Here is a 22,620-nt window from a genome sequence, read left to right as displayed (position 1 = left end):
AATAATAATAAAAAGAGTTCGATAAATGAACAAAGGTAGAACCTATGCTCAGTAGACTGTGTGCAAACGGAAACGCACACCTAACCTTTTCGTGCTCCATCTACTAAACCTCATGAGCCTCCCGCTTTTGAACAGATCGCACTGTCAGTGTCGGGTTTGAAGAGCAGCTGTGTTGCACGCAGTGCCTCCATATGCAGAGAAGATGGTCCAACGTCCCTCAGAAGATGCGCTGTGGCCGCCGGTGTACGCTGCTTCAACTCTGCATCCTCTTCGGCGGCCCTCGCGTTCTCACCCTCGCGCTCAAGAGCAGCAAGGGAGCCACACCATTGTGCCTCAATCTGCAACGCCGCACACCACCAGAAGGCACGAAAAGTGGATTGCGATGTTGCTGAATCCGTGTGGACACGACGTCGTATCACATCTTGAGGATGTGCCGTCGCTACACGCATCTTCCTGTCATTTGCTCGCCGCTGTCTTCCCCTGCCGCTCGGACAGTGCCCGCGCTGTGGTTGCTGCAGCCGTTCACGTGCATGACGCATCCGCTTCCGCACTAACACCCGAAGCTGTACCTGCAGTGTACGATGCAACGCCGTCAGCACGCACGCGCGGACCTCGCCATTGCGCACGTCGCAGCCAGACTGACGCGCCGCCAGGAACTCGTGATGACGGCGCAGGAGGCGACACAAGCGGGCGATGCACGCGGCCAGCGGTCGCAGCAGCAACACGGCGACGCAGCGGTGGTGCGCCGTGGCGAGCGTCTCCTGCACTTTCCATACAATCAGACGACTCCACAGCAGCGCAGCTTCGTAGAACGTCTGCAGCTGCCGCAGTTTGGAGTTAATGCGACCACACAGCGCCGTGGGCGGCACACGCAGGTAAATCGCAGCGAGGAGGCGCTGCGTAAACAGCAACGGTTCGCGATCCCCGCAGTGTGCTCTGATCGTGTCGGCCACCCGCACCGACGATAACACGGGGCCCATACGTCGCCACTCCACGCTCGTCTCCAGCGTGGTGTCGTGCAGGAGCAGACCGCACCACGGCACAGATTTGCCGTCGCCAGCGGACATGGTCAGCTTCTTCGCGTTGCTTCGGTAGCCGACAGATGGCCACCCGCGCTGCATCGCCTGCAGACACCGCTGACCCGCAACAGGGGAGGTGGTCGCCACAAGCACATCGTCCACGCGGCGCAGCAGCAAGGAGCGCTCTGCGTGCTCGCTGAGGATACTCGAAAGTGACGTGTCGACCGCTTTCGCAAAGAGTTGGTCACACAACAGCATCGCGACCGGGGAGCCCTGCAGGATGCCAACGTGCTGCACAAATAATCTGCCGTTTAGAACGATCAGGTGGTGCTGCAGGTGTTCATGAAGGAGGGCGCGGACGGCAGTGCCGCTGGTGGTGCCTTTCGCGCCTCCACCCTGTTTGCCGTCTTTGCTCTCCTCTTCCCAGTAGACGTGCCCGCGTGGAATGCGGGCCAGCTTGCCGTTGGCGACGTCCGTCCATGGAACTGTACGACTCACCAGCGTGCGATGCAACGATGAAGTGTCCTCACAAGAACACTCAGCTGAATGAAAAATGGCCGTGAAAGAGAGGGTGCGGTACGCGTCGTGGCTCACGAGTGCGTGCGCCTCTGCGAGTACGCGGGTCTGCGGCAAGTTGTCGTAGCAGCGGAGGGCGTCGCTGCGCACAAGAAAGATATGAGGCGCTGTTTTCGAGAAGGTCGAGCCATGGCGAGAGTTTCCCTCCTCAACAGATTCCTTCTCCTCTTCGTTCGTCGCCCCCGCACGACATCGCGCCTCCTCGCAGAAGCTACGCAGCTCCGCGTACTCGTCTTGGTGCGACAAGTTGCTCAGTTTGGGCAGCCCGCTTTGCACCCGCCGCTCCTCTGCGCCACTCAGGAGACAACGAAAGACGCCCTGCAGCGCATTCTTGTGAGGGGGCTGATGATCTCGTGGTAGTGGCAGGGGCGATAGGTGATGCAAAGGCGGTCGCGGTACAACAAAACTGTCTCCTTTGTCGCTCATCCTCTGCACCCACGCCAGCACATTCGTGGTAGAAGGTGGGACCGCCACGCCGAGCCGGGCAACGATCCTCGTCAGCAAACGGACCAGCGCAGCACGGTGGTGGTAAGGGCCTGGCGCACCGCGGGCCATGGCGCTGATGGAACGACAAGAGGCGCTGCGCAGCACGGCGATGGGACGCAGTTTGCGCCCATCCGGCCGAAAGCGGACCGCAGCGTACAACAAAGACGGCCGACCGTTGCGGGCGGTGAGCGTTGCCGCGCCCTTGCGCTGCTCGATCTGCTCAAAGGAGAGCGGCGACAGGCGCTTCGCACCGTGCGTGTGCTCCGTTTCTTTTCCATCCTCCACGTTCGTCGGCGGCGGTGGTGGACACGTGTTGTTGTCGGTTTTGGTAGCGGTCACGTCTCCAAGTGGTGATCCACTTGCTTGGCTGCTCACAGTGCGATTTAGCTCGCACCGCACAACACGTCGCCACACGGATGCGGGGTAAAAAATAAGCTGATTTGTGTTCTTGGAACTCCACGTCACCGCGAAGGAGGACCGCACCAAGAAGGGCAGGACATCTTGCGTCAAAAAGAGCACGAATTGAAGCCAGACTCGTTGCTGGATCTGCGAGCGCTGCCGGCGAGCGTGACGTGCCGACGATGGGGACTGCGAAAGTGGACAGGTGAAGAAGCCCCTCAACCATGGCAGTTGCGCCACCGGCACCCCGTCGAGAAATCTGGAAACGGGAAAGACGGCGTGACGACCGGCCAGCAGCCACGCGCGCACGGTCGTGAGGAGTGCATCCAACACGCGAGCACCGTTGGCTTCCTCCACGCCCCAGAAGGAGCAGGCGGGAGAGTCCGCACCACAAGAATCGGCGGCGAAGGACCAGCGTAAGGCGGAGAGCAGCGTACGCAAATAGGCCACCACGACATCGACCGGAGCGGCCAGTCGTTGAATGTCGGACGGCTCCTGTGCCTGCTGTTGACGCTGGAATCGGACCTCGATGTAGTGCAGATGCTTCAGCGCCGCGCCGCGGAGGTCAAGGCGGCTGCATTGGTCGAGCGCGGAGGAGAGGACATGTTGCAGGTGTGCGCTGACGCTGAAAGAGGTCTTGCCTGCCACCATCGCGGGTCTCGACTCAGCGTTGGCGGGGCTCAACGATTTCAGCTCCATCCAACGAAAGGCGTGCCGCACAAAGCAGAGCGGAAGACACAGCGGGGCAGCTTCTGCGTCTCCATTTTTTGTGTCCTGAGAAAACGGAAGTACTGAAGCTTGCGGTGATGACGACAGGCGCTCCAATCGCAGCGCCTGCCAACGAGGGAGGGCGGCGCGCACGGCACACTGTAAGCTTCGCGGGTGCCGGCCTACCCACAGCGCCTCCAGCAGCGACATAGGCATCGGCTCTGAATCCTCTGCTACCCCTTCCTTGGTATTTTGTGTGAACCACCTCGCGTTCATCGCGACCTTGTCTTGTACACTGTACAAACGAGTTCGCGACACGTCGGTGCGCGGCAGTGCCGCCTCCCACGTCGACGCCCTTTTCGATAAAAAGGTGGACACGCTCTTGGCGTGCGACTTGCGAAGTTCTTTCCTTCCGTTCCTTAGGCTTTTGTTTGCTGTGCTTTGGTTTTCCTGTAGCCTCACAGGCGCCGCGGTAACTGAGTCGGCTGTGCCCTCAGGCCGACTCTTTTTTGATAAAGGGGAGCAGTTGTCTCGAACAGGTACAGCGGTGGCTTCTTCTCTGGCCCGTTTTACTTCGCGCCATCGATGCACTGCGTTGTGGTGGGCGGCAGGCGCGGCGGCGTTCTGCAGCAGCGCAGGCCCCAACACCTGGAGACCGCCCGCCATGGCTTCCAGCTGGAGCACCATCGGGCAGTAGAGCTCTACGAACGCAACGGCGGCCGGCCCGAGGAGAGACGCGAGGGACAGCCACCAAGGGTGCTGCAGAAGCGCGCGCGTGAGGGGGCGGTGGTCAGCCTGTGTGTACAGCAGCCACGACGCAGCGGTTGATGTACTGCTCGGACGGTGGTTCGCCTTCAAAGAAGCAGCGACAGCCTGGCCTCTTGCTTTTGAGTTCACCGATGGCGCAACGCTGCTGTCGTTGCTGTGCTGGGCAGCGCGTGCGGCAGGCACCCGCGGCGCGGCAGGTGCATGTCGGGCGACGTACACGACCACCAGAAAAGCTTCGTTGACTGAGAGTACCACGTCTTGCGTGGTACGAGACGGTGCATGACCAGCCCTAGTAACCCTAGAAGGTTCGGCGTTTGTACCAAAGGTCAGCTTCAAAGCGAAGTAGTTTTCCAGGAACGTCCTGAGAGAGAGCGGTCCGATAAAGCCTGGAACAGAAGGAAAAGAAGACGACATGACACGTCCTCTTTATCAGGATTTTTCTTGTTCGCCTATTTTCCTTCTGTGTTTTTTCTTCTTTTCTGTTCGGCAGCAGAAGTGGAAGAGGGTGAAAGTGTGTTCGATGGTTTAATGGCGGTGAGTGCTATGCAAAGCGCGATTCCTTTTTTCTGGAATTACAACCGCGTGTTCCTCACATTGGTGATGTGATCCCTTTGCCTTTTCTCTCTCTCTAGAATAGAAAGGAGGGTTCGTATGCAAGCGCTGATTGGGTTGAAAGCCAATCAGAGAAGCATCATTTCAGGCCTGGTGAAATTCAAAGACATGCAAAGCGCAGCAAATGCAATGAAGAAACAAGAAACAAAAAAAAAGACAAAAAGAGGAGCAGAGAGAGAACAGTAACGTACACAATACATTGAATCGGTTGCGCAGCAAGCGGCTAACGCATACCCGAGCGTAGCATCACATCATTGTTTCTAAAAAATATGTGTGGTTCTTTCAACAAGCTCGTGTCAAACCATGGTTTTTCTCTCTATCTATTCACGCGGTTGCCAGCGCGTATAATTCTTTTTTTTGCTGTTGTTGCTGTACCAAAGCATTTCATGTTCGCGTGAAAGATCGCATAAACGATGCGAATTGCGGCTCTTTTCTTTTTTTTTTTACCTTCCTGCTCTGCAGCAAAGTGCCCAAACTGTACAACTTGCGCGTTTCAGCCAACGCCCCACCACCGTCTCCGCCTCCTCCGCCATCAGAACTGAAGCTGAAAGGAAACAAAGAAAGATCCCGCCCGACATAACGTTCATCTCTTCTTGTTTTCCTCTTTTCTTCTTTCAGTTGCTTACCGTTACTGCCACATGAAGCAACGACACAATCATTGGCCTGCCTGCTCACTGCGCGCTGCGAAGGCCGCATGGCAGCGGAGGAGCACATCCATCTCCTCCACCATCAGCCGCACCTTGGAGGCTGCCATGGCGATGAGCGCTACAAGAGAGAGGGCGATGATGCCTGTTAAGGTCGGCTGGCCCATCGCGGCCAGGAAACTGCGCAGGAACACCACCGGTGGCGACGGCGCCAGTTCGTAGCGGGACAGCGTGACAAGAAGCAGGTTAGCACAGGTGGAAAACACGGCTGATAACGACATGCCCGCGAGGAGGGCGCCAATAGCAAAGGCGAAGAAGCCACCGTACACGATGCTCGGCGAGCTGTACAAGAAGACAGCCCCGCACACGAGCAGGAAGATGGCCGCGGCAGCAGCCAAAACTACGATCATGATGCTCTCTCTGTATTAGCGCTAGATACTAAGGCGACCAAGGAGGGTAATTAGTCGAAAAAAAAAAAGAGGAAGAGAGAGGCGCAATAGAAGGAATACAGCAATGAAAATCGGGAAGGGGCCACTCAAACGCATCAGCACCTTCAGTCGGTAGCAGAGTTCTCCTTTATGCATAAACTAAGCTCTGCTGCTTCCGCCTACCTCATGAAGAAAAGGTACGTGGCAAAGAAAGCGTAAGTTTGTGTTTCGCTCCTTCTTCTCTAGAAGAAAAAGAAACAAAAGAAGAGGCGCTGCCGCCGGCATTCGCGTGGCAATTCGTTGTGCTTCGGCGCGGCGGGAAATAACACATGCCTCGCTTTGTCAGCCAGCCAAGCCCAGCCACGCTTTCTCGGCGCGTCTATGCGTCTAACTGATGATGTTTTTTGATAAGTCACGACTGCGAACCTTCGTACTGTACGTTACACAACAAAAAGAAAAGCGAAGACCACTTCTTCTTTTTTTCCGGAAACCCCACAAACGAAGAGACGACAGGAGGGACCGATCGAAGCACGATTCCCGAGGAAAGAATCGTGTGCGAGGTGTTGTCTCTTTGGTTGCTTTATTCTTCTTTATTGCGAGCTTTTTTTCTTCTTCACCCGTTGGCAACGAGTGTAACAATAAAGCGAAAGTCGCGTTAGGAAGTGATTTATCCCGCGAACAGCAACAACTAGGGGAAAGCACGAAGTGCTCCTTGCCACTGCTGTTGTTTTGTGGACTCTCGTGTCCTTTCATCGTAGAATTGTAAGAAAAGAAAAAATACTTCACAAGACTAAAATGACTTCCACCATGTATTCTCCTTTCAATAAAACTTCTCGGTTTTTTTTTTTACTATGATCTCTCTCCGCTTCGTTCATTTGCCGTGTGTTCATCCACATCAATAGAGAGGGGAAAAAAGACATGTGAATCACAACACGATAATAAACAGAGAAAAAAAAGAACGAAGTAGGAGAACAAAAACATTACGGATACCAACCTAAAGAAAAGAAAAAAAGGGAATTATTATCATAGCCAAGCAAACGACAAACCTGAGGTTTGCGACGGAGGAGCAACTCGCGGCCGGCGAAGTTGTACACGTGCCTGAACGAATATGTAGCGTTCATCGCACATGTACGTGTGTGTGTGTGTGTGCGCGCGCGCGTGTGTGCACCTGTGCAGCGCAGCTCATCAAATCCATTCGTCTTCCATCTGCGTGTCCCTCGCAACGTTCACAAAAAGAAGAAGAAATGCGGAGAGCCGCGCGCTAAGAAGAACGAAGAGGGAGAGGAGAAAGAAAAAACGACGAGCGAGGAGCCACGGAAGCCAGTTAGTTACCTCTCCGGGCAACCGCGACGCCTTCGCCACGTGCTCTCCACCACCTCTCTTCATCCCACACAGCACACGTTCCCTTCCTTCTTCTTGACACTGGGGGGAAGACTTGCGAAATGATGTCGATTTTTACTCAAATTGTACCCACGTGCATGTCTCCGCACGAGCAGCGAGGATGTGAAGAGCCACGACAAGCCACAGCTGCCCCCGCGACGGCTGCGCACCTTAGTAGCGGTAGTGGTCCGGCTTGAAGGGGCCGTCCACCGGGCAGTTGATGTACTCCGCCTGCTTGGGCGTCAGCTTCGTCAGCTTCGCGCCGACGTGCGCGAGGTGCAGGGCGGCGACCTTCTCGTCGAGATACTTGGGCAGGAAGAAGACGCCGGCCTTGTCGCCGTGGGGGTACTTGCCCGAGTCGCGGTTCGTCCAGAGCTCGATCTGGGCGAGCACCTGGTTCGTGAAGGAGTTCGACATGACAAAAGACGGGTGCCCGCTGGCGCAGCCGAGGTTGACGAGGCGGCCCTTGGCGAGCAGGATGATGTGGCGTCCGCTCGCCATCGTGTAGCGGTCCACCTGCGGCTTGATCTCGATGTGCTCCTTCGCGTTCGACTGCAGCCAGTCCACCTGGATCTCCGTGTCGAAGTGGCCAATGTTGCACACAATGGCGTCGTCGCGCATATGCGGGAAGTGGGCGGAGGTGATGATGTCGTCGTTGCCGGTCGTCGTCACAAAGATGTGCGCGTCGGCCACGACGTCCTCGACGAGGAGCACCTGGAAGCCCTCCATTGAGGCCTGCAGGGCGTTGATCGGGTCAACCTCCGTCACCACCACGCGGGCACCGAAGGCGCGCAGGGCCGCGGCGCAGCCCTTGCCCACATCCCCGTAACCGCACACGCAGCACGTCTTACCGGCGATCATGACGTCGGTGGCGCGCTTGATGCCGTCCACCAGCGACTCACGGCAGCCGTACAAGTTGTCGAACTTGCTCTTCGTCACGCTGTCGTTGACGTTGATGGCGGAGATGGGGAGCTTTCCCTTGGCGAGGCGCTTGTACAGGTTCTTCACCCCAGTGGTGGTCTCCTCCGAGATGCCGAAGATCTTGGGCACGAGCTCGGGGTGGTGGTCAATGACCAGGTTCGTCAGGTCACCGCCGTCGTCGAGGATCATGTTCGGGAAGCCGTCGCCGCTGAAGCCCTTCACCGTCTGGCGGATGCACCACTCGTACTCCTCATCCGTCTCGCCTTTCCACGCAAACACGGGGACGCCGGCCTTGGCGATGGCGGCGGCGGCGTTGTCCTGGGTCGAGAAGATGTTGCACGAGGACCAGCGCAGCTCCGCACCGAGCTCCTTGAGGGTCTCGATGAGCACGGCGGTCTGCACCGTCATGTGCAGGCAACCGGCGATCTTGGCGCCAGTGAGCGGCTTCGACGCACCGTACTCGCGGCGCAGCTCCATCAGACCGGGCATCTCGTTTTCGGCCAGCTCGATCGCCTTGCGGCCCCACTCAGCGAGGCTGATGTCCTTCACCTTGTAGTCCGTCATCTTGAGGTGCTGCGAAACAAGAAAGAGAGAGAGAGACAAAGCGTGTATCTTAAACGAGAAGAAAGCGACAAAAAGGCAGAAGTGGGCGTGTTAGCTGCTGGTAAGAGGAATATGAACGGTAATAATAAATTACTCCTGCGCGGCGACACACATCCGCATCGGCGCGGGATCAAGCAAACGAAGAAGTACAGAAGCATTGACGGCAGCGAGTGAGAGGAGGGAGGGGGGGGGGAGGCGGGGGGAAGAGGAAGCTCAAGTACGGAACGCACAGAGGAGATAAGCAAAAAGAGAGGAGCAATCGCTTTAGGCATGACGATCCGATTTCTTTTTTTTTTTTGGCTAAGGATGTTTCCCTTTTTCATTTAAGGCATCGAAACGAAAGCCATCACAACGATCAAGTCTACATCCCTTTTTTTAATCAGACCTTCTTCCTGTGTTTTACATTAGCAGCAACGACAGCGGCGCAAACACACACGCGCCACATCAACCGCGCGGAACCTCCACCCAATTACAAACAGAGCTCATTCATCGTCAAATCGGAGGTACTCGTCCCCGTGCTGCGCGTCGACGTAGACGGTCGCCACTTTTCCAGCATGTTCCTCGGCAAGCTGCGCAAATTTGATGACGGTGGCGACAGCGTTGCGAGCCACTGCGACATCGTCCCGCTGCTCCAGCGCATTGCGGATGGAGCAGGCCACATGTGTGTCATCGCTCGTTGCAGAAGCCGAAAAGGAAAAAGAAGCACCGTACCTATCCATAGTCAGCGAATCCTGGCTGGCGTTGCTCTCTCCCAAGAATAGGTTGCGCGCGGAAAGATGCAAAAGAAAATCAAGGTTGCCGAGAACGCGGTGATGCGCTGTTGCAGTTGATCGACTCTCTTCTGCCGCATCGTGGCTGCTGTTAGTTTTTCCTGAAACGTCGTGTGCTTCCGTAAGACCAATATTCGACTCCGTTCTTCGTAGAAGCTGCACCGGCTCCGTTAGTTGCACCTTGCGAGGTCCGTTGAGCTTCTCAATCCATGCGTGTAGCACCACCGTCTTCGATGCACCCGCCGCCCATGGGGCTTGCACAGGACGCTCCCCGGTAGACATACTGCTGGGGCTGTGATGCTCAGCGGAAGGGGCAGCAGCGGGCATCGCGTCATTTGGGGGTAAAGAAAGCGCCGCCTCCTGAAAGGCAGCCTCCGTCATGAAAGGGCCTTCAAAGACGACATCAACCGTTGCCCCACGCGGATTGTGGAACTCGGGGATAATGTGGAATACTGTGGCCACCTGCGTGATGTACGCCGCATACGCATCTTCGGCGTAGAAGCCGATGTCGAGATCCTCGCCCAGCATGGAATGTCACGTGATGGCTCCGTAGGGCGAACGCTATGGAGGAGGGAGAGGAAGAGAGGATGCAATGTTGTGGGGAAAGGGATATACAAGAAAATGAGTAGGGCGGAAAGACAGCGCGGTAAACGCCAAGAGAAAAAAAAGAAGCGGAAGTACGTCGTTGACATCAACAAATAGCCGCGTCACAGAGATGATTGCTGCGTTGCTTACCCCTGATGTGACACCGTGCACAGGAGGGAACCGGTACATGGAACAAAACTATCACCGTGCCATCGCTGGAGTTCAGAGGAAACCTAGGTCTGACGTTCACTAACCTTGCGTGCGCGCGCTTCACAAAGCACAATTTCACAGAGGTTAGGGATGTGTGCGTGTGTCGGTGTTTTTGTCAGTGTTTCCCGTGTGAGTGTGAAGAACAACAATGCGCTTCGCAAAACAACAATAATCAAAGCCGCGCTAACCGCCCAAAAGCGGGCCAAAACCTAAAACATGTCGATATTCTATTCCTCACTCGCGCCCGTATGTACGATGCTCCAACTTATTCTCTTTTTGAAAACAAAAGAGATCTTTTTGCAGACTCTTTTAGTACTTGAGCCTTTCCAGCAGATTCTTAGAAAAAGAAAAGGCTCTCAAGTGCTGTGTGCTTCCAGCCAATCCTCCACAGGCTCATCCAGCAACGCTCTCTCCGCAGCAGACAGAAAATCACTTTCCGGGCCACGCAGCGGAGAGGGGATGAGCTCCTCTAAGAGTCCAAGGTTCCACTTCACGTAGTTGACGTGCTCCGCGTAGAATACCCACGAGGCGGCCCAGTGTACCCAGTCAAGAGAGATTCCATGGTCCTGCATCACGTCGTACAGCTCGTTCTGAAAGCGGAGCTCCAGGTGCCACAGGCAGGGTCCGTCGTAGTACAGCTTCTTACGTGCTCGCTCACCATCCTCGGATGGGTCGACCAACGCCATTTTTTCCTCCTCTGACGCCGGCGCGTACACGCGCACGTTGCGCATATGCATTCCGCCCTCATTCGAGGCCATGGAGAAGTGGATCATGACCCCGTTGCGCTCCACACAAATCTCAATTGGGGTCCAATCGGCAAAGGCCAGAACGGCGTTGAGGCGGGGCGGGTCCTTCAGCTCGATGCGGCTCCACGCGTGTATCTCAGCCAGTCGACTCTCCTTCACCGCAGCGCAGTGGAAGGTGAGCGCGTTGTGCTCGGGATGGTAGTGCACCGACCACGTGCCGTCCCCGTACGTTGGTTCTGGCGGAGTCGGGGAATGCGGATGGGAGAGCTCAGGGTCAGCTGCCGCCTCGCTATCCCCCGACGCGGAGGCACCCACGCTGCCGCCGTCGCTTCTGTCTTGTTCCGCCATGCTCGAACTCTTTTCCAGTGGTTCGTTCGCTCCCTTCGCCGCCGCCGCCGTTTCCCCGTGCGAGTTTGCCGTGCCTCCGCCGTCTTCTTCCTCGCTGCTGTTTCTGTCATGGCCGTCGTGCCTTCTCCGTTTGGTAGCTGCGGCCACCGGCGGCGGTGGGGGCGGCTTCGTATAGTACTCGCGCCGCATCTCATCACATAAGTCTTTGTAGAGGGGACGGAAAAGTTGATAGTTACCAGCGCCGTACTTGTTCGCCATGGCATTCGTCCACTGCGTCTCCTCGTCGAGCACTTCCTCACTTGAGAAGGCGCGGCTGATGTGGGTCAACGCGGCAGAAGACTGAGGAAGGAGGACCGTTTGGGTGGCGACGCAGAGGCGTCGTAGCGCACCAGTACCTAGCCGCCCACACCGTGACACGGTGCCGTTTAGCTTCAGCCGTCGACTCCACATGGGTCCTGCGATAACGGACTACTTAGAAAAAAAAAGCAGAGCAAAATACTGCGGTAATGAAGAGTGCAAGAGAGCGCTGTGCCTCACTCTCACCTTCCTGTGCACTCGTGACGTTATGGAAAGGTGGAGTAATACAGCGGGCCTGCGAGGTGACCACAGCGGGAGACTTGGAGGAGAAAGAAAAGTGGGCAAACGACAACAGAAAGAGAGCCACACGAGAGAGGAGGGAGTAAGGAACACAAAGACGCAAAGAAGATTTATACTTGTCCACCAACGATTAACGTGGAAGAAGAAGAAAGAAAGTATGCAATCAGAATTCACGCGCAACGTTAAATTCAGATGTTTCAGCAACAAGTCTTCTCTTCGGTGCTGGTGTAAGCGGCAGACTTCCTTCCCCACCCCACACACGCACAGAAGTATGTGTGTGAGCGAAAACAGCAGCGGCACTTCTCTCAGCGTCCTAGACCTACACCGCCCAAACTGACGATGAAGAAAAGGGAGAGCACAAACCGTGATGATCACGCCTCTTTTTTTTCCACGGCAATGATGAGGTCGTATTCTTGCTTGGTGTTTTGTGTGTCTGTTTCGTTGTTGTTGATTTCATTAGCTTATCATCACAGTTACCTATTACAGTCAAAATATCTTTCCCAATGAACAATGCCGAGTGAGAGAAATGAGAAGGCCGGAGAAAGCAAATCAGCTGACGGCAACGACGCCAACATCTCCTTCTCCGGACAACCAAAATGGCTGTTCTTCGCAAAAAAGAAGTCATGAGAGGAATGCAATCCGCAGCTCAACGATTGACGATGCGTGCTTCATTCGTCTCCTTTCCTCCTCCTCGTCATTTCCGTCTTCAGCTCTCCCACTCGCACGCTCCTACACTCACCACACAAGCCTAATACGCACTCAAAACGCGATCTATTAGGTGTGCCAGAAAAACCAAGAAAAGGCACGGCAGAGACGCAAAAGAAAGCATGCCATACGACACAGCTTGGAGCGATGTGGCAATAGTCCGCGGTCTCCTCCCCCCATTCAGCTGGATCGGCGTCGGCAGGCAGCATCCCTTCCTATCTCCTCCCCGCTCGCTCGCTCGAATTCGGCACGTCGCCCCGTGACACTGAGTCTCACCAAAAACAACCTCCTTTCGCGCACACCATAAGAACAAAGAACAAAGAGAACAACAGAAATAAATGTGTGTGCAGGTTTTTTTCTTTTTAAACCTCGACACATCCTCAGTCAATCGCCATCAACACGCACGGCTCTTACTCGCGCAGCGTCCACAGCGGCTTCGCGCCCGGCGCAGCGTCGTAGGAGTCGCCAAAGCGGTACAGCTTAATGAGACCGTCGTAACTAGCGCTAGCAAACCCGCGTCCGTCCGGGTGGAAGGACATGGCCGTGATGGTACCAAAGTGGCAGCGTAGCTGGCCGAGCTGGTGGCCGTGCACCTTGTGAAAGAACTTCACCTCGAAGATCGACTGACCACCCTGCGTGGTGACCGCCGCAGCGTCCATGCCGCCACCGAGGATAATGTGGTCGGCGTTGGGGCTGATCGAGACGTCGTTGACCGGGACGTCGCTCTCGTAGATCTGGATCTCGCTGAAGTCGCGGTAGTCTACGAGGTGGGAGGTGTTGTCGGTCGAGGCCGTGGCCAGGGTGAGGTAGTTCGGATCCCAGCTGAAGCGGTTGATCACACCACCGTCGCCGTGAATCTCGCGGCTTCGGATCACCTGGCTCGTCTCCACGTCCAGGATGTGCATGAAGCCGCTCTCGGAGTAGTAGATGGTGCGGTCCGTCGGCCCCCACGCGGCCCACGTGATGATGTCAGTTGTCTCAAAGGACGCGAAGGTCGTGAAGGGCGCCTTCGCCGGCGCAATGTCCTCGCCGTCCTTCGGCACGGCAAATGGGATGTTGTACACGTGAATGGCGGAACGGGTGCCGGCGCGACCTTTCGTCGCCACCATCAGCTTCGTGTCATCGTGCGAGAAACCCACGCTGACGCCGGAGGACATGCTGCGGCTGATCGAACCGAGCAGCGCACCCGTCTCCACGCTCCACAGCAGGACGTCCTCGCCCAGACTGGCGGTGGCCAGCAGCGTCGACTCGCGATTGACATCTAAGGCGACCATGGCCGCGTCGTGGCCTCGGCCTTCTACCTGGCCGACGGTCGTGTAGGAGCCGAGCAGCTTGCCGGTCTTGGTGTACCAGCAGCACGCCGTGCAGTTCGTATCCTTAGAGGACGAAAAGAGCAAATCACCTTCACGGTTGAACTTCAGCATGGTTACACCCTTCATGTGCCCGTGCAGGGCAACGCCTTCCAGATTCACGGCAGACGGCATCGACGCTTTGACGGGTGGGGTGGTGCGAGACGTACGGGTTCGTTTATTCTTCCCTGTAGGAAAAGAACGTTGTGAAGCTGGCGAGAGAAAAATAAAGTGTGGGTACAACACAGTTGTATCGACGGTGCTTTCTACGGTGGTGGTTGTAACAAAAGAAAAAGTGTTCATGGGATTTGCAGTCAAGTTGAAAAGCGGGAGAATTCAAGTGGGACAGTTTCGAGGAAGTCGAGGAGAAACGCAAGAGAGAAAGTATCGATACGGAAGCTCAAGAGAGCCACGGTGTGCGATCAGACTTCCAAATGAAAAAAACAGTGTTGTGGTTGTGGTTGCCTGCTTGCTTGTTTGGAAGAGTCAGTTGCAATCAAAAAGGACTGTTCGCTCCAGCGCAGAAACAAAACTTTTATTGCCTGTGCGTTTCATCCGCCGCACACGTCTGTAAGCAAGCAAGGGTAATGTTTGAGAAACGAAGCGCTTTTTGGAGAGGGGGGGGGGAAGCGAGACGACTCGAATTGGACGTGTGTAAGCAGTTAGAAAGGAAAACGTGTCTAATAATTGTTTGTGCGTACGCCGAATCAACAGGAAACATACTCACCAACCTAACTGTTTCAGCCGCTGGTTTATCGCCTTCGTCGTGTCGCGCTCTGTTGCCTCCGCCGCAGTCGGGGCAGAAACTGGAGCGGCAGCAGCCTTGACTTCGAGCTTCTCGTCTGTAGTCTTCTCTGCCCCGTCGTTCTCCAACGCGGCATGCACACGCTTCATGCCCACCTCAATCAAGTGCGCCAGCTGCGACAACATCTCCTCCGACATCGTCTCCGACGCTGGCTTCACCGGGGCCTCATGCAGAGCCGCGATCGCCTCGAGCAGCGCCGTCTGTCTCTCCGCCGCGGTCGCACGCTCCTTCCGCTCCGCCTCGGCCATCTGCTGCAGGCGAAAACGCATGTCCTTCTCTAGCGCCGTGAGTTGAGAGGTGGTACGTTGATACTGCTGCTCGAGACGCTCGCTCACGTCCGTCTCGTGCGCCTCGAGACGGGTGATGAGCGCGGCGAGGAAGCTGCTCCCGCCGGCCGCGTCGCTCGCCTGCCGAGTCAAGTGCGTAGACACGGCGTCATCGGCGAGAGAAGAAGCAAGGGGAGTCGCCGCCTCCTCTGTCGCCCTCTCTTCCCTCTCCACCACTTTGGACACCTTCACGTCTTCAGCGACTCCAGCGATGTCACCTACAGCCTCCGTTACTTCGTGAAGAGAGGAGGCCAAAGCAGCTGCGGCAGTCGAGTTGTCCTTCGGCTTCTCATTGTGCTCCGCAGGCTTGAAAGCGCTGTTGCTCTTCGCGAGAGACGCGCCGCCGTCTTTTCTTTCGGGCGCCCCCTCCCCTGCACCAACAGCCGCGGCGGTGGATGATGCCGCCGCTGCCTGCGCAAACGCAGCTCCTGACCACGGAATCGTGCCGAGAGCTGCCGGCGTGTACGGGGCCGGCATCGGTGCGAGAACGGGAATGGGCACGGGCACAGGCACAGGCACAGGGATCGGCATACCAGGCAGCCCGTCCGGTACACCAGGGTAAGGGTGCTGCATCGCATACCACGAAGCCATCGCAGGCCACCACGGTCCGTACGTGTTGGGCGCTGTAGCTCCAGATGATTGTGCTGCTGCGGCCGCCGCTGTGAAAGGTGGTTGTAGTGGTGGGCATGGCTGTAATGGTGGAGGTGATGGAAAGGGTGCGGAAGCGGGCGTGTCATCGGGAGATGCTGCTGTTGGTGGTGCCGCAACCGCTGGTTGTGGTTGCTGTGGCTGCTGCGGTGGCGATGGTTGTCGTTTCTGTGCGACCGGAGTCACACGTGAAGGCGGGGGCGCAAAAGAAGCACATGCAACGCGGACAAAGTCATCAAAAGAATCGGGTGACAGCTGTCCATCCTCCCCATCCGCACGTTCCGCGCGCTCTCTCGACGACGCTCGCACGATACTCTGTCGGTCGGTCGTCGTGTGGGCAGCCGCAGTGGTAGTGGCTCTTCGTGGCGCCGATGATGGAGCAGTGGTCGCTGCCGTCGTCGCGGTCGGGGTCCGCACATCCCCCGGCTGCTGCGACAAGCGCTTCGCCTCCCGCAGCACCAGCAGCTGCCCCATCCCACGCGCCACCACGCGAAACCCCGTCGCGATCGACGACGCTGCGAGAAGGCGCAGGTCAGCCGCGGGCGACGACGACGAGGACACCGCGGAGGCCTCGTAGGCGTCGCTGACTGGTGTGCTGCTCAGGTCCAGCATCTCCACCGCGTTCTCCTCTAACACGGACGGCAGCAGCAACACGGCGGCACCTCTTTCAGTCACGGCGGTGCTGGCGAGACGCAAGGTGTGCAGAGAAGATCCGGTAATCGCCGTGGCAATCGCCCGCGCCGTCTCGTCGCCTAACGGGTTCTGCGACAAGTCAAGATGTCGTAGCCCGCGCATGGCGCTCGTTCCGGCTGAGATGGTGGCGGCTGGAAGAGGAAGAGGGGCGCTGAGGGGGCTCTCCGCCGAGTTGCCGACACTCTTGCGCAGCGAACGGAAGTACAGCTGCGCCGTTTTCATGGGCAGCCCCACGCGAATCAGCCGTACAATGCCACCTTTGCACGCGTCCGTCACGCCGCAGTTGACGAAGCTTGCCTCCTCCAGCTCCATCCACGGCCCCTCGCCCACGTCGGTGGAGCTGCTGGAGAAGTTGATCATCACAAGTTGCATAAATTGGGCACGGGAAAGGGCAACGCCGTCGAGGTTCAGACGCTTGATGTGACGGCACAAGGGCAACAGTTGCGTGAAAGACAGCGCGCCGAGAACCGCACTGCGTGCACCGCGGCTTGGGGCGACGACTGGAAGTCCGCACCACGCAAACGACTTGAGAGTTCGGGCACTATCCCGCACCAGCTGCCCAACGGCTTCCATCAACCACCGCAGCGTCGACTCGCTCTGGGGGGCTAGCAGCAGTGAGACAGACGCCGGCGCTGAGGAGGAAGAGGAGACCCCTCGGCCAGCTCCACGACCGCCATCCGCCGACTGCTGCTGCCGCTGCCGCGAGGAGGAAGGGTCAAAGGAAAAGTGAAGCGTTGTGAAAAAGATTGCCGCCTGGCCGGCTGCCGACGAGGCGGAGGAAGCGTGGTCTTGCGTTGACCCCGCATTACCACCGCGGCGTCGCTCGCGGGGCAGGACCGGGCTGGCAACAGCAGCGGTGGACGGCATGGTGTCCGTCACAGCTGAGGCGAAGAGACGGATGTCAGCGAGAGAGACGTCGGCGAGGTTCACCTTCATGACGCCGTCACGCAAGCTCGCCACAAAATCGGGGAGCGGTGCCATGCGGTGCGCCTGACACTGCGCAAAGTAGCGCTCAAGAAGTGAAGGGTTGGCCATTATGTGCGTGTGTGTCTATTTTTGAGTTGTTTTTTCTTCTCTTCCAAACCGAAGAGGCCTTCAGAGAGAGTGTCTATCGTCTATCGTATGTCGGAGTATACGTATATATGCAAGTGATCTTGAAATGAATTGTGTATCGATAGAAGTACCGTGCGAACACGAAGCTTCACATAACTAAGAAATTACTCCGTAGGTGCACGCTGTCATCAATAGCAACCACAAAAAGAGAGAGGGAGAGAAAGTGAGAAGTAAGACGGCAAGATGTGACTCTGAATTGAAGGAGGAAGGGGAAAGATGCTCAGAGGAAAATAAAAGAAAAACGAAAATATTTGCTACGTGTGAGTCAGCGTTCACGTTGTCAACGGAAACGGTGAAGTGGTGACTGATTTGAAGAAAATCGAAAACGTCAGGGACGCCAGCAAACGAAGAGGGCAGGTTTGTTTACCGCCAGAGGACTCGTGAGAATCGGCGAGCGACTGTCGTTAAGCGATACAAAGCTGCGCATCGGCATAAAGAGTCCACTCTTCAGGTGCGGTCTTTTGGATGTTGTTCTGCGGCAATTTCGGGTTCGCGAGGACTACAAAAAAGAAGTGGGGAGGGGGAACTGAAAGGAAAACCAAAGAATGAAAAGGCAGATGCTAAACGATCCTTCGCAACGGAAGCGAAGGAGTACAAAAAGAAAAGTTTGAGACTGGGGAAATGCGCTGTGTATTCCGGAAAGAAAGACAAAAACCCCAATCCATCGACACTCCGAACACAAGACGTTACGGAGTGCGTGATGACTGGCACGCGTGCCGGTAAAACACGAAAAGAACAACAGAAAACAAAAAAAGGGCGGGGGGGCATTTTCAGTTTTTCGATGACGAGCGCTAAATGCCGCACTTTGTGCGCAGTTGCCACGCGACACGCCAGTACGCCAGAATTGCGTACGGACACCACGTCACCACGAGCGCCACCACTGTCCACACCAGCATCTGCCACTCACACACGCCGTGGAAGAGGCAGTGTATGTTATGAAAGGCACAGCGCTGGCATTGCTGTGCTTTCGTCAGCGGCGGAGCTGTGGTGGTGGTCGTCGTCTCCACTGTCCAGCTGACGTAGGCGGAGTCGAGCGTCGCGTTGACGGCGTCACGCAGCGCAATGGTGCAGCTCGCCGTCTCACCCACCGCATCAGCAGCGCTCGACATTTGGAAAAGAGAGCTCGTTGTGCTGTTGCCACGGACCAGAACGTGTGCGGCGCATGCATGGCCAACGCCGTCACCGCTGTCGCAATGCATGACATGCGCCGAGGAAGTGGTACAGTTGTCCACGACCACGTAGTAGACACCAGCGTACGCACCGCTGTTCGCCACCGCGACGGATATCTGGGCTGCGCCCGCCGCATAAAAGGCGGAGACAAGGCTGCCGTGCACCGGCACTGGAATGAAGGTGATGGCATCCGCGTTGGTCGACCACCGCAGCGTTGCGCCACCGCTGCGCTCGACCTCGTCCAGCAGGTAGCGCCGCGCGCCGATAGTTTGTTGCGAGAAGGAGCCGAGGTAGTCGGCTAGGTAGTTTCCGCCACCGCCCTGCGCGATGCTTGCCACGTCGGCGGCACGCAGATCCTCAAGTTGGTTCGCCAGGCAGGCGCCGTTCGGGGCGTTGCACTGGGACAGACTGGACAAGGAGTAGAAGTACTCCGGCGTGATGCCCACCTTGTTGCATTCGTTTCCCGCTGCGGTGACGAGACCGGTGGGCACAAGCATCCACTCCGAGACGCCGGCAGCGACGCGATCGCCCGAGAGGGGGGTGAACAGGACCCGCTGCGACACGTTGAGTCGCAAACCAGCCACCGCCGTGTCCACATCGGACACCTGCAAGAGCTGCATGCGTGAGGGACCGGCTTGGACGTCCACCTTGTCCGTCGTCAGTAGGAAGGAAGTGGAGGGCACTCCAGCGCCACTCACCGACGTGTTCAGTGCGTAGTACGGCGATCCCGCGCTGATGGACCACCCCCCATAGCGCGCGCCGTCCTCCCTCACACAAATGCTCAGCGCTGCCGCCGTGCGGAAGCAAGAGTAGGAGCGCATGGACGCATTGCACATGTCATTCGACAGCGCACACTCCACGCTGGTGCACAGGCAGCACACCCCGAGTGGGTTCGCCACCACCACCGGTGCGGCTTCTGCGACGGTTTCGCCGCTGCGAGAGAGGGGGGTGTAGGAGGGGCAGCGAGTGACGCCGTCGTCGCACTTCATCGCGGCGCGCAGTGCTTGGACGTAGTCCCGCAGCGCAGCAGGGAAATCGCGCAGGTACGTCAGTCCGTACCGCATCTGCACACCGCCGCGTCGAAAGCGAATGTAAAAGGGAGGCATGGTCACCTGAAGGGTGGTGGCCGTTGTCGCCGTGCCACCTGCGCTCGCCATCTCCCCTTCGGAGAAGACAGCTTGGTTCAGAGCAGCGGAGACGACCACGTCCGCCTCAAGGATGGACCCGGCCACTGTGCTGTCGTCCAGCGTGAGATCGACCACCAGCTTGCGTTGACATCCACCCAACTCCGTCGACGAGGCGGGCGCCGTGCTCTCGGGGGCGTGTTCGCAGTGCGTCACGAAGGCTCTTCCGGTCGCACCCCCACTTGTGCCATCGGTGAAAGCGGCCGCGGATGCACAGCCCGCTGAGGCGACGATGAGGAGAAGAAGACCGAGGCAGACACAGATTGGCAACACCCTCTGTGAACGCGCCACGTAACAGTTGACGGAGCGCTTCATGGGAAATAGGTTTCCTAATTCCTCTTTCTTGTAACAAAAAGGTCGCAGAAAGCGCAGCACTGCAACTTTGAAGATGCCCACCAGAAGCTGTCGAGAAAACAAAAGCCTTCCCACTGTACTTCTGCACTGGAGGGCGAGAGCGTCAAATGCGGTAATCTAGAAAGATAGGCTAATGTTAAAGTGCGCCAGACTGCTGTGGTGTGTGTGGCTGTGTATGTGCGCAAAAAACGGAGTTGTCTAAGGTGGCCTGTGCAGTTTCAAATTCAAAAAAAGAAGAGCAAAGGAAAACAGGAGAGAAGGGAGTGGCGATCAGAACGAAATGTGTGGGCACTATCCGGTGCAGCAGGGCTGGAAGCGGGAGGTCTTCGGAAAGAGGGAAAAAAACAACGTTTGCCCCACAGAAGGATAGTAGCACCCAAGAAACAAAAAAAAGGAGGAGAAGGAACGAGATCAGCAAGATGGCATCTTTGTGCCAAGGAAAAAGATGCTCCTAACTTTTGTACGCATGCGCAGCAGTCGGTGAGCCTTCTCTTCACAGGTGCTCGTTCTTTTCCTTCTTTCTACGCGACTTCAAAGCGATAGTAGATGAGAAACTGAGCCTCTCATTTCCACAGGAAGACAAATAAAAACTGAACAGAGGCTCAGTATGATGGCAGAGCACAGATACACCGTGATGCGAATGATGAGCAGAGAGCTGCAGTGTAGCCAAACACAAAAATGCACCTATATTATATGTATAAAGATGCAGGAATCTTCAACATATGAGCGTTTATCTTTCACCTCTAAGACCTCCCGTTGAACACTCTCCAAACGCACCGCTGCACTTGCCAGGAAAGTGTCCTCTGCTTTCCACACAACAACTTCTGCTACCGTCCGCAGAGCTTTGGACCGTTGATGAATACCACGATTACATATATATGCCAAAAGAAAATTTCGACTTGAGAAGTTGACGGTTCCACGAAAGTATATGGATATACACAGTGGCCAATAGGCGATGCACAGAAATAGAAAGAGAAAAGAAAAGGAAAAAAAACGTCGTGCAAACGAACAAAAGCAGACAAACGCACAAGACGAAAGCCAAAGTACGACGCCATGGCAGCAGCAGCAAAAAACAAAAGGAGGCGGTTACGGCCTTGTGTAAACATGCGAGCTCTGCACAGAAGTAACAGGTAAAGAGAAGTACAGATTTCATTACTCTTATTTACAAGAACGAATTCAAAGAACACTGCAGCAGCAGCGTCGATCACGCGAGTTCCGCCTCGAGGGCGGCAAGAGCGTCCTCGTCCTCCTGCGCCTTCGTCCTGGTCGGTTTGGCGGGCAGCTTCGCACTCGGCACCTTCGGCATCTCCGGCATCTTCGTCTCCACCGCAGGCGCCTCCTCCAGGTCCATGTCACCGAGTTCCATCTCTAGCTCGTTCATCAGCTCATCCTCGTCCACGAAGTTGTTGTCAATCGGCTGGCGCAGCGCTTCGCTCACCTGGTTCGCCTTGTCCATCTCCTCCATCAGCTCATCCATGTTATCCTCAATCTTGTCTGCATTCATCTTCTTGTTCGACACCTTCAGCTCATCCTTCGCCGCCACCTGTGCCTTCAGCACCTCATGGTTCATCGTCTGGTTCTGCACCGTGAACTTCAACGTTTCTAAGTTTTGCTTCTGTGCACCGATGTTCAGTAGCTGCTCCTCGTACATCTTCTTGCGCTTCATGCACTGCAGCGCACCCTGCGTGTTCTTCTTGGCGTAGAACTGCTTCGCCTTGACGAGCTCCGCCTCCATCCGCTTCTCCAGCGCCGCCTCGCGCTTCTCCAGGAGGTCGATGGCGGCGTCCATTTCCTCCATCGTCTTGGCCGCGCTCTTGCTGCCGCCGCCGCCGCGGTTCGGCTGCACCTGCTTTTCCTTGCCGAATAAACGGTTGAACATTCTCTTCTCGACTGATTAATGCCGCGTCGTGTGCTTTCTTAATAATAATAAAAGTGAAGTACGGTAATACTAACTCAAACGTTGCGAATCGTGGAATGAAAGTTGACAAAGAAATGGGTGTGTTAAAAGCAAACAGCGAAGAAAAACAAAACCCGCACGAATGCGCTCCTTTACGTGCGAGATCAAAAAAAGGTAGAATGGATGAAAGAAATCGCAATGTGCACTGGAGATGATGTATGCGGAGAAGAATCAGAAAGGAAAAAAAAACAAGAACTCACCATGTATATGTATATGTACTCAGCGGGGACATCAACATTTGAACGTACTTCCTTAGCGTCTCTCCTCTTTGTAGATAGCTACGCCACCGTTGCACTCCTTCACTCAGAGAGCCTTTGGCCGCACATTGTAGCTTTCCACGGAGCCACCGCAAAGGAACGCACAAGCTGCAAGAAGCAAGCGTACGTAGTCACACAAACACGTTTTTCTTTTCTTTTTAACGAGGGAACAACGCTAGCGCAATTCCTTGTGTATTACACTTGTTGATGTTAAACTCTACCCTGGCAATCCTTTAAAAGGTAACAGAGAAACAGAGAA

General features: G+C 56.3%; 9 protein-coding genes across 15 annotated transcripts; all 9 read right to left on the bottom strand.

The window, feature by feature from the left end:
- Positions 1–110: 110 nt before the first annotated feature.
- On the bottom strand, positions 111–4,660 carry ABB37_03788 (putative Telomerase reverse transcriptase; the record flags this gene model as incomplete). Its single annotated transcript, XM_015801237.1, has 1 exon — positions 111–4,660. Exon 1 carries the CDS (start codon positions 4,368–4,370, stop codon positions 111–113), a length of 4,260 nt encoding a protein of 1,419 aa, XP_015659857.1. The 5' UTR covers positions 4,371–4,660.
- Positions 4,661–5,223: 563 nt separating this feature from the next.
- On the bottom strand, positions 5,224–5,652 carry ABB37_03787 (hypothetical protein; the record flags this gene model as incomplete). Its single annotated transcript, XM_015801236.1, has 1 exon — positions 5,224–5,652. The coding sequence occupies exon 1, from the start codon at positions 5,620–5,622 to the stop codon at positions 5,224–5,226; it is 399 nt and encodes a 132-aa protein (XP_015659856.1). The 5' UTR covers positions 5,623–5,652.
- A 1,539-nt stretch (positions 5,653–7,191) lies between these two features.
- On the bottom strand, positions 7,192–8,660 carry ABB37_03786 (S-adenosylhomocysteine hydrolase; the record flags this gene model as incomplete). Of its 5 annotated transcripts, none has more annotated exons than XM_015801231.1 (1): positions 7,192–8,660. In XM_015801231.1, exon 1 carries the CDS (start codon positions 8,503–8,505, stop codon positions 7,192–7,194), a length of 1,314 nt encoding a protein of 437 aa, XP_015659851.1. In that variant the 5' UTR covers positions 8,506–8,660. The 5 variants fall into 5 exon arrangements, with proteins under 5 accessions (XP_015659851.1, XP_015659852.1, XP_015659853.1 ...); XM_015801232.1 differs by having other exon boundaries at positions 7,192–8,642; XM_015801233.1 differs by having other exon boundaries at positions 7,192–8,639.
- A 366-nt stretch (positions 8,661–9,026) lies between these two features.
- On the bottom strand, positions 9,027–9,877 carry ABB37_03785 (hypothetical protein; the record flags this gene model as incomplete). The annotated part of the gene is made up of 1 exon (XM_015801230.1): positions 9,027–9,877. Exon 1 carries the CDS (start codon positions 9,840–9,842, stop codon positions 9,027–9,029), a length of 816 nt encoding a protein of 271 aa, XP_015659850.1. The 5' UTR covers positions 9,843–9,877.
- A 588-nt stretch (positions 9,878–10,465) lies between these two features.
- ABB37_03784 (putative mitochondrial hypothetical protein) lies at positions 10,466–11,821 on the bottom strand (the record flags this gene model as incomplete). Its single annotated transcript, XM_015801229.1, has 1 exon — positions 10,466–11,821. Exon 1 carries the CDS (start codon positions 11,651–11,653, stop codon positions 10,466–10,468), a length of 1,188 nt encoding a protein of 395 aa, XP_015659849.1. The 5' UTR covers positions 11,654–11,821.
- Positions 11,822–12,915: 1,094 nt separating this feature from the next.
- Positions 12,916–14,122, bottom strand: ABB37_03783 (putative eukaryotic translation initiation factor 3 subunit 2; the record flags this gene model as incomplete). Its single annotated transcript, XM_015801228.1, has 1 exon — positions 12,916–14,122. Exon 1 carries the CDS (start codon positions 13,987–13,989, stop codon positions 12,916–12,918), a length of 1,074 nt encoding a protein of 357 aa, XP_015659848.1. The 5' UTR covers positions 13,990–14,122.
- Positions 14,123–14,577: 455 nt separating this feature from the next.
- Positions 14,578–17,563, bottom strand: ABB37_03782 (hypothetical protein; the record flags this gene model as incomplete). Its single annotated transcript, XM_015801227.1, has 1 exon — positions 14,578–17,563. The coding sequence occupies exon 1, from the start codon at positions 17,359–17,361 to the stop codon at positions 14,578–14,580; it is 2,784 nt and encodes a 927-aa protein (XP_015659847.1). The 5' UTR covers positions 17,362–17,563.
- Positions 17,564–18,230: 667 nt separating this feature from the next.
- Positions 18,231–20,357, bottom strand: ABB37_03781 (hypothetical protein; the record flags this gene model as incomplete). The annotated part of the gene is made up of 1 exon (XM_015801226.1): positions 18,231–20,357. Exon 1 carries the CDS (start codon positions 20,106–20,108, stop codon positions 18,231–18,233), a length of 1,878 nt encoding a protein of 625 aa, XP_015659846.1. The 5' UTR covers positions 20,109–20,357.
- A 994-nt stretch (positions 20,358–21,351) lies between these two features.
- ABB37_03780 (hypothetical protein) lies at positions 21,352–22,251 on the bottom strand (the record flags this gene model as incomplete). 3 transcript variants are annotated; one of them, XM_015801223.1, is made up of 1 exon in its annotated part: positions 21,352–22,251. In XM_015801223.1, the coding sequence occupies exon 1, from the start codon at positions 22,024–22,026 to the stop codon at positions 21,352–21,354; it is 675 nt and encodes a 224-aa protein (XP_015659843.1). In that variant the 5' UTR covers positions 22,027–22,251. The 3 variants fall into 3 exon arrangements, with proteins under 3 accessions (XP_015659843.1, XP_015659844.1, XP_015659845.1); XM_015801224.1 differs by having other exon boundaries at positions 21,352–22,196; XM_015801225.1 differs by having other exon boundaries at positions 21,352–22,065.
- Positions 22,252–22,620: the final 369 nt, after the last annotated feature.

The sequence above is a fragment of the Leptomonas pyrrhocoris genome, assembly GCF_001293395.1.
Source record: "Leptomonas pyrrhocoris isolate H10 chromosome Unknown, whole genome shotgun sequence".
NCBI classification, from domain to species: Eukaryota; Euglenozoa; class Kinetoplastea; order Trypanosomatida; family Trypanosomatidae; genus Leptomonas; species Leptomonas pyrrhocoris.
This window is presented reverse-complemented; position numbering and strand designations above follow the sequence as displayed.